Source organism: Pongo pygmaeus, chromosome 14, assembly GCF_028885625.2.
Source record: "Pongo pygmaeus isolate AG05252 chromosome 14, NHGRI_mPonPyg2-v2.0_pri, whole genome shotgun sequence".
In the NCBI taxonomy this organism is placed as follows: Eukaryota; Metazoa; Chordata; class Mammalia; order Primates; family Hominidae; genus Pongo; species Pongo pygmaeus.
Window position 1 is genome coordinate 69,057,472 of NC_072387.2, and position 9,916 is coordinate 69,067,387.

A 9,916-nucleotide genomic window follows, 5' to 3' on the forward strand; every position below is an offset into this window, starting at 1 on the left:
GGAAGTTAACTCTGTCCTATTCATTCTTCCGATTTGTCAAGATAATGATTAAGTCCATATTTGATCCTTCTGCAAAATGTCACTATTCCTATGACCATTTTGATACTTAATTTGGCATAATTAATCTATGCTGTTCCTCATTTTCAATTAATCTATGCTGTTCCTCATTTTCAGTATTCTGGTATGTCTCATGTATCAGAATATGGGCTCTCAGTCTTATTCAACTATTATTTTTAACTAAATGTTATAGTTAGCAACTGGTTCACAAACCATTATTCCCTTAACTTGTGAATCATGACTTAAATTTCTCACAATTTTTACTTGTCCACATAAGGCAAATGCTGTACTATCTCTCTCTCTCTCTCTCCCTCTCTCTCTCACACACACACACACACACACACACAGTTTTTCCATATTCCTAAGGAAAATGGTGGAGTGGTCAATGTGAAATTTCAGTTCTGTTGGACTCATCCCAAATCTATCAACCCTCTGTGATTTATTTACACACACAAACCCCAAAATAATCATCACTGCCTATACTTTCACTAGTTGACACCAACGAAAAGACAGGGTGTTAATCATGACACTTTCCTGAAGTGTTAAACACAAGCAAACCAGAATTGCAAGTTTCAAATATTTAGAATTCTTTCCAAGCCAAGCAAAACATTCTTTAGCAGTGACCACACCACCCGCCAAGTTTTAAAACTAGCTGTTTCAACTTGGAAAATTATATCTACCTTAAAAGTTCTTATATGTAATTAAAAGTTCTTATTAAAATAATAAGCAGAAAAAAGATACTGTCACCTAAAAGTTCATTTTGATATATCTTATACCCTCTTACACTAGGGAGGAAGGGAGAACTTCGACTTAAAAAATGCCATGTCCACCTAGATGACGTCAATACGTATATACATTTGAACTGCTTTTCACATCAGCCCTAAGAAATTTGGGGGCAACACAAAGATCTGGGCATTTGTCACAGGATCCAATTACAACTAGACCCGGTCGTTGTCAATCTATAATGTTTGGCACCTCTGGATCTCTAGAATAAAACTTGGTCCCCAAGTTCTTGTGGGCCCACCTTCGGCAGTCAGCCCTACGGCGGGGCGGGAGCGGCTCCACCCTAACTCCAGGCGATACTTACAAACTTGGGACGCTTCTCCCCAGGCTCCTCGGGGCCACCGGGCGGCGGAGGATGCCGGAGGCCCTTCCTGCGCGGCATCTTGCTTTCCCGGCAGCCGCGGAGTGAGGCTGAGGAAGGGTAAGGAGTCCCAGTGGCTGAGCCTTGGGCCGGGTGGTGCAGCCGCGGCCGATGCCGTTCCATCTTTCCCCGCAGCTCCGGGGACCGGAAAGAAGGTAGCCACTCAGCAAGCTGCAAGCGGGAAGCTGAGGGATCGGCAGCGGGTTTGTCTCCCGGGGCCCGCCACCCAAACAGTCAGCACAGCCTAACCCAACCGCTGAAGTCGGGGCCGCAGCCAACACATCTGAAAACTCCCGCCACCCGTGTTGGCCCGGGACTGGCCAATCCCGCGCCGCCGGATCAATGACACGCTGAGGCACCGCCCCTTCCGGGCATCGCGAAACATGATTGGCCGTGCCGCCTGTCTATGCAGCCGCTCAACCCTTCTGGCGGTCCACGCAGCTCACCCTAAGGGCACAGAGTGGCGTCAGATTTGGAGAAGCGCCGGGGACCGTGGAGGAAGTCATCGGCCTGGATTTCTTTGGGTTTGCAGATAGGGTTCCAGCAGAACTGGAAGGCGGGCGAGACAGGCCCTGCGCCACCATTTGAGCAGCGCTGGAATATAAAACCATCTGCTAGCCCTCTCCTTGCATGTCTGGGGCTGGAAAAAGTAGTTCTGGGACTGGGTACGGTGCTGGAAGGGGTACTAGGCAGGACGAAACGACGGAGCCCACGACGCTCCAAAAGGAAGCCTTCTGGACATATTTCCTGCCTAAGTGCTCGCTCTGGGGTGGCAGAGGGGTCCACCCAATATCAGACAGAGCTAGGCTAAGCTGAGCCCTTCAGGAGCGCACAGTCTCCTGTGGTTCGCAAACCCTAACACAATTAACCAAGGAATGTAAATGTCTATAGCAGTTGTTTTAGAAGTTCCTTGAGAACAAAAAGGGAAGTTATTAAATCTGAAGGAGTAGATCTGGAAAGGTAAAAGGAAGGCTTCATAGGTTTTCACTAGGCAGGAAACAGTGGCAGGGCATTCATTTAAAATGCATTCCATTCCAGGCAGGAGCAAGGCCAAGACAGCATGGAGGTGAAGAAACTTTAAGGTCACATAACAAAGGGCCTTGAACTGAAACCATGCAAAAGAGTTTGTTGTGTAAACCCAAGGTCAAGCTACAAGGCCAACAGCGTTTTCTCAACACATCAATATACCCTCTTTAAAAATGAGCTTTTCCTTGGAACTATTCCTTTAAGATATCTATCTTCTGATTATATGGAGGTGGTGTAGGCCAAGACTCGGAAACATGCAGTATTGATTTTGGTACAAGAAACAAGTCTAGGTACTCTGAGGAGATTGGCACAGAGGTTCAAAAAATGAGCCTTAGTTCTCAGTAAGTCTTCACGCTACAGCTTTTCTTTTTTAATATTTGTTTTACTGTGCCAGACTCTACAGCTCTGTCCTCAAAGAGCACATAATATTTAGGGAAACTTACAGGAGAACAGCAAGGTCAGGAGAACTACAAGTAGTTCCTTATGTCTTGATGACAGACCCAGATACAGATTTTATTCCTGCCATTTACTAGCTATTTGGTACCGGAGATGACGTTTAACTTTCTTTGCTGCTTCATCTACAAAAGGGGGCTAATTATACTAATACCTATGAAAGACGGGCATTTTCAGGCCTAAATAACATAGCATATGTAAAGCCCTTAGAGTTTTGTCAGTGCTCCTACAGGAATACTGTAGTTGAACAAGTTGGGATTATTACTCAGGGAGGGAGAACATGCACTATGGGGAGCCATGAATTGTCTTAGGTAAATGGTATTAGAAAGCACTTAAAAGGATCTGGGCTTTGATTAGGTGATTTGGGAAAGACTCCGTGGGAAAAGGTGGGAAGGGTTGCTCAAGATTAGGTGCCTTCAGGAAGTGGAGACAGTTCAGTGATTATCTTATCTAGGAGGATGGCAGGCTAAAAGACAAGCCTAAAGCTGTAACTGACAAAGAAGCATTAGTCATCCATATCATGGAGAGAGGGGCATGTTTGATTTCGAAAGACAAAACAAATTTACTTTAAAGATCTAATTGGCTTTTATTTGCAATTCCAGAATAGGCAAAACTTCATTCTCTAAAATAGAATCAGTGTTCCAATGAGCTAAGCAGAGGAGGTTGGCTTTATAGGCAGAAAAAAGCTAGAGAACAGAAATAAGGAATGAGAAGCAAATGAGTTGTTTCAAAGTTACTTTCCTTATAGGGTTAAAACAGAGGGGAACTTTCTTAGCATACCAGCTCAGATAAACTTGGCCCCTTCTGATTGGGTGCTATGAATTTCCTGCTTTTTGGAAAACTGGCTGGTTTCAGAGTTGAGTTTGATTATGTGGCAATACGCATGAGGGACCGTTCTGCTTTGGTCTGGTCTGCCGGAGCCTAGTGCAGCAGATTAGTCCAAAACTAAGGTTAGTCTATAATCATTTGCCATGAATTTATTTAACATTGATATTTTCTGATTTGCACACTGACCTTGTTATTGTCTGTGCTTAGACAAAACATGGAAGTGGCCTTGTTTTGTCTCACTTCATCATGGTCACAGAGTGACCCTGTCTGATATTGCTGTTCTGTGAGATGCTGTTCATCAGGAGAACAACATGGCCTAGCTATGAGTGTCAAGCCTGTTTCTAAAAACACTGAGGCTTAGCTATAAGTGTCACACTAGTTCCCTGATGTCAGGGACTGCTCCTTTCTTTCTCATGTCTTTGCCACATAGAAGGTACTAAATATAAGTAAACAGGAGCCATGATAATTAATTTTCCAGTTTACGTACAGCACTCTGAAATTTTTCTCATAGAAACGCACTGGAACTTCAGTGTACTAGTGAAAATATCTTTGTATAAGTTTTATGTTTTTTAAAGTACATTTTATATGTGTGCCCACAACATATTTAAACCTCATAACAGCATGCACCGACCCTCATTATGATCACCCAGCGAGATGATACACCCCAGTGAGTCAATGGTCATGGAAATGCTACCTTGTGCCAGGCCTAGTGCGCAGGGATGGTAAAAAGTTGAAGGTGAAAAAAAAGGCCTGGAAAAGCTTGGAATCTAGGAATATATTTCTTTCCTTTATCATTTCTGTTCAGTGTCAACATCCAGAAAATTACTAATGCCTTTCTTTTGATGGCTCACTCTTACAGACCATATGAGAAAGTTGTTGAAAGCTGAGGGAAGGAAGTGATTATCCTTAATCAATTTTTTTAAATGAGATGTCATTTACCCTCATTAAATTGGCAAATATTACAAAGTTCCATGTTTCCAAGTTTGAGCCAAGTTGGGAATTGCTAGATAGATAGTGGAAGTGCAAAACAGGTATAGGCACTTTGGACAAAAACTTGGTAATACCTAGTAAAGGTGAAGGTGTGTGTACCTATGACCCTGCAATTCCATGTCTAGATGTCTCCCTGGAAAAGCCCAAACATACACTTACAAAGATATTCCTTGAACACTTCTGCCATATTATGATTATCTATATATGTATATATAGATAGATACAGATTTTCACCCATGGTTCCTAGTTCATAAGTTTCACAACCCTTGTTACAACCTTTTGTTATAATGTGAGAGTGCTTTAGGCCTCAGAAGTAGGCCTCAGGGAACAGAATCTCTCTCTGGGAACTTCTCCTGCTCTCCTTTCACCTGCCCAAGACAGGAATCTAATCTGATGGTGGGTCATAAGACCCTCAGGCCAGAGAGAGTCCTGCCCCACACTCTAGAGAAAGGAATGCTGCACAGAGAGACCGGGAAAATCTGAACAGAACAGACAGGCCTTGCTGGGTTTAGAGCATACCCTTTTGTGCAATCACATTGCGACACAATTATCCATGCTTCAATCATGAACAACCAATGAAGTCTCGATAAAAAGCAGGGTTCAGAGAGCTGAACACATGGAGGCTGACAGGAAGGTGAACAAGAACTCATCCACATTCTGGGAGGGTGGTGCACTCCAACTCCACAGGGATAGAAGCTCATTCAGGGCCCTTCCAGACCTTACCCTAGGTATCTTGTCATCTGGCTGTTTATCTATATCCTTTAGAATCTCCTTCATAATAAACCAGAAAATGTGTTTCCTGAGTTCTTTGTGTCTCTCTGGCAAATTAATCCAGCCCAAGAAAGGTATAATGGAAACCCCTGCTTGAAGCCAGTGGATCAGAAGTGCTAGAGGCCCAGACTTGTGATTGATGGGAAGGAGGATGCAATCTTGTAGGACTGAGCCCTCAACCTGTGGGATCTGACACTATCTCTGGATAAGTAGTATCAGAACTGAATTGGAAGACACTCAGCTGGTGTCCACAGGAGAACTGATTGCTTGCTGGTGGGGAGAAATCCTTACATATTTTGGGGTCACAGAAGTCTTCTGTGTTGATTGTTGACGTGTAAGAGCAGAAGAAAAACAGTTTGAGAGGTTTTTTTTTTTTTTGGCGGTGGGGACAGAGTCTCACTCTGTCGCCAGGCTGGAGTCCAGTGGCGTGATCTCGGCTCACTGCAACCTCCGCCTCACGGGTTCAAGTGATTCTCCTGCCTCAGCCTCCCAAGTAGCTGGGACTACAGGTGCACGCCACCACACCCAGCTAATTTTTTGTATTTTTATTAGAGACGGGTTTTCACCATGTTGGCCAGGATGGTCTCGATCTTTTGACCTTGTGATCCACCCGCCTCGGACTCCCAAAGTGCTGGGATTACAGGCATGAGCCGCCGCCCAGCCGAGAATTTTTTCTAAACACTTCATAGAAGCAAAAGTGGGTAACCTAACTGTCCTAAAGTCAGGGAAAGAGCAAGAGATTACAGTGTGAAAGAGCTGTTACAGTGGAATTCTACACTACATATAAAATAAATATCTAAACCTACATATGGATACATCTCAAAAACAGAAAAATCAAGTCGCAAAATAGAAACAGCATATAAACAAAATTGTATATATGTGTGTGTGTATGTATACATAATATGTTATATGTAAGTGCATACTATAACACAGCGAAAACACAAGGGAATTATACACAACAACTTCACCTACTTTGAGAGAAAAAACGAAGAAGGGGAAGGAATTAAAGCTGGAACTTTATTGTTAAAATATCTGTAAATGTTCTATTTATTAATAGGGAAACATCCGAAGTAAATCTAGCAAAATATTAACATGTATTTAATCTCAGTGGTGGGATATTGGTGTCTGTATTATTATTTTCTGTTTGTTGGAAATGCTTTATATTAAATTTTTAACACAATACACAAATTAACAGAAAAATAGACACTTTAGAACTAGGTCCCTTAACTTTGTTCCTCCACAAATTCTTGGTTTATTGGCATTGAGCCCACAATGAGATATTAAGTCTATGTAAGAAAGTATAAAATAATTAATTTCCTTTCAGGATGATTTTAAGTTGATTTTTAATTCTGGATAATAAAATATATTCTTTCCCCTCCACCTTGCTTTTCCACTTTCTTCTATTCTCTCTTCTCACATCCCTTTTTCTTCTCTCCCTTAAAGTAGTGCAGAGACAGAGAGTCAAAAGACAGGAAAACATTTCATTCTTCCAGTTTCAGGTTAGATTAAAAATTCAGTTCTTTACCATGCATGCTTTCCAAGTGGTCAGTATATTAAAAGAAGAACCATTCAGTTACCTGTCTAATTCAATGCCTAATTGATTTAATTTCACAACTTTCATTATTATTTCACCATCTGACTACAGCAGAAATATACCTCACTGAACACAAATCTTATAGCATTTTGTGCTTAATGACAGGGTATTAAAATATTATCTTGCCAACAGCACTGACTTTGCACCTTCCATTTCAAACCCTCAGTGATAAGATATAATGCTGTTACTTGTCTTACAGGATTTGTGGCATGGCACTTTCCACACTCTCTACATGCTTGTGTGTCTTAAGGTTGCTGCTGTTTAACAATATAAGGTTACATGGAAAAGAAGCAAAATAGGTACAAAGAATAACCACTGATATAGTCACATAATATATGTGTCTACACTAAGGCTTCTCAACCTCAACACCATTGATATTTGGGGCTGGATAATTGTTTGTGTGGGAGCTGTCCTGTGCATTGCAAGATGTTTAGCAGGATTCCCAGCCTATATTCAATAGATGCCAGTAGCAGACCCAGACCCATGGTTGTGACAACTAAAAATTTCCCCAGACATTGCCAAATATCCCTGAGGGGCTGAGTAATATTCCATTATATGGACATAACACTTCGATTTGGCTTATCCACTCATCAGTTGATGGACATTTGGGACATTTCCACCTTGTGGCTATTTTGAATAATGCTGCTACAAATACTCATGTACAACTTTTTGTGTGGACCTAAGTATTTACTTCTGTCTACATATACACTGTTAAGGAAGAAATTATCCATGACACTTGTTAAAGAAAGTAAGGCGGACTTTATTCAAGAAGCTGCCATAAAGGTAAGCATAGGGACCAGTGCAATGGGGTTTTGCAGGGCAGGAGAGAGATTGGGCTTGACTTCTAATACAAGAAGATCAAGTGGGGATTTATAGCCAAGGAGCTGGGTTGGGGGGTCAGTGGATGGAAAATTACCAAGAGGAAACATCAGGGGTAAGGAGATTCTTGCTAAACCGACTCAACAGAATTATTGTTGAAGACAGACCAGAGTGATAAAAACAGTCAGGCCAGGCGTGGTGGTTCACGCCTGTAATCCCAGCACTTTGAGAGACCGAGGTGGGTGGATTGCCTGAGGTCAGGAGTTCGAGACCAGCCTGGCCAACATAGTGAAACCCCATCTCTGCTAAAAATACAAAAAATTAGCTGGGTGTGGTGGCAGGCGCCTGTAATCCCAGCTTCTTGGGAGGCTGAGGCAGGGAGAATCGCTTGAATCTGGGAGGCAGAGGTTGCGGTGAGCTGAGATCGTGCCATTGCACCCCAGCCTGGGTGACAGAGCAAGATTTTGTCTCAAAAAAAAAAAAAAAAAAAAAAAAAGATACCAGTGGTGGAGGATACACTGACTTAGCAGGATTCTTGCTCAATATGGATTCTACAAGGACAGAGAGGGAAGCTCAAGGTCAAGCCTAGTCAGAAGGAAGTCAGAGGAGGCTGACTCAAGTCTGGTCAAAGGAAAGAATCTTTGTCAATATGCAGTGGAGGAATTTCTGGGTCATACAATAATCCTATATTTGAGGAATTGGGCCATTTTGCATTCTCACCAGCAGTGCATGAGGGTTCTAATTTCACCACATCCTCATCAACAATATTTTAAAATCTGACTTTTTGAATTTAGCTATCCTAGTGTGTGTGAAGTGGTTTTGATTTGCTATTTTCTGTTAAAAAAATGTTATTGGAATATAGCTACACCCATTCCTTTATATATTGTCTACAGCTGCTTTTGCTCTACAATAGTAGAGGTAAGAAGTTTTAACGGAGATCACATAGCCTGCAAAGCCTGAAGAATTTGCTATCAAACCCTTTACAGAAAATGTTTTCTGAGCCCTGCTAAAGGATGCTTTTTCCCTTATTGTATCACAATTACTTTTGTTTGGTTATTTCTTTTTCTTCAATGAGAGTAGTATTCTAGTAAAAAGTAAATGTTAATTTTGGACAAGTGTTCACAATGGAGCTAAGTACTTGCCTTTGCCATATTATACACCCACACAGGCTTTAATCCTTTTTTTTTCTTTAACCTATTTAACAAGGTCAAAAATATCTTGCTATCATAATGAATCACGGTGGAGAACCAAGTTGATTTAAGGTACATGTGAAAAGCAAAATGATAGCAGGAAGAGGCGGCAAAAAAAAAGCCAAATTATTAAAATTATAAAATTATTATATGGATATGTGATTCTTCTTAAAATACATTAAAGCAATTTGTGCTCTGATAAGTTTTCTCCAGGGTCTTATGCTCTAAGTTCAGATAGAAATTCTTCATAGGGAATGTAATTAGTATAACACAGTTTAATGTCATGCTTAATAGTTTCCCAGAATGTTTTGATTAGAAAATTAATCTGCCCCTGTTTGTAGATGATAGAGCCATTTAAAGGAGAACAGAAATATTCTTATTAGTGTGAGATACTTAACTAAGGTTCAGTTGAAAGTGTTAGATGTCACTACCAGATCGTATTCCCAGTATTAAATAAGTAGAAAAAAGGAATTAGGTAATTATTAAGACTCTTGTAAGATTACAGTTTAATTCCTTTAAAGCACAATTACTAAAACCTAAATATAATTTGTTGGGTCACTTGGAAAATAATTTGTCTGACAATAGCAAATAGAAATTATGTCACCCAAAGCTAAAAAGAAATGTAAAATAAACGATAAGAATTCTGTGGTGCCCAATAGAGATTTTTAAATTGTCTGTCTCTTTCATCTATATCTCTGTCTCATCACCACATATGCTTTTCTTTTTATCCTCAGGTGAATTGCTGTGTTGTGGATATTCCTTAAGATCAAATGTACATAAAACCTGTCTGTATCTTCGTCTCTCCTTAGGGCGTCCATTTGTGTGCATTATTTGCTTTCTGTTTTGTTCTTTGAACCCACTGTAACACAACAGACTTAAAATTATTTACTAAATTTACTTTGATTAAGGTATTGGTGTTTATATTTGGGTCAAGAAAGAGTAACGTGTAATTAGTTGCAACAGTTACAAGGGCAAGTTAGCTTCCTTACCTTTTTGCTGAGATGTCTGAAATATTTACAGTTTCTCGTGAAATCAAGCTGTGCC

General features: G+C 40.9%; 1 protein-coding gene across 2 annotated transcripts in view; it reads right to left on the reverse strand.

Moving 5' to 3' along the window:
- Positions 1-1,545, reverse strand: part of DIAPH3 (diaphanous related formin 3) — a 484,172-nt gene extending 482,627 nt beyond the window's left edge. The window contains exon 1 of one of the 2 annotated variants that reach the window (XM_054446718.2): positions 1,145-1,545. In XM_054446718.2, the coding sequence (XP_054302693.1) occupies positions 1,145-1,324 (180 nt within the window). In that variant the 5' untranslated portion in view covers positions 1,325-1,545. The remainder of the gene's footprint in view (positions 1-1,144) is intronic. The other variant, XM_054446717.2, reaches the window with a different exon arrangement.
- Positions 1,546-9,916: the final 8,371 nt, after the last annotated feature.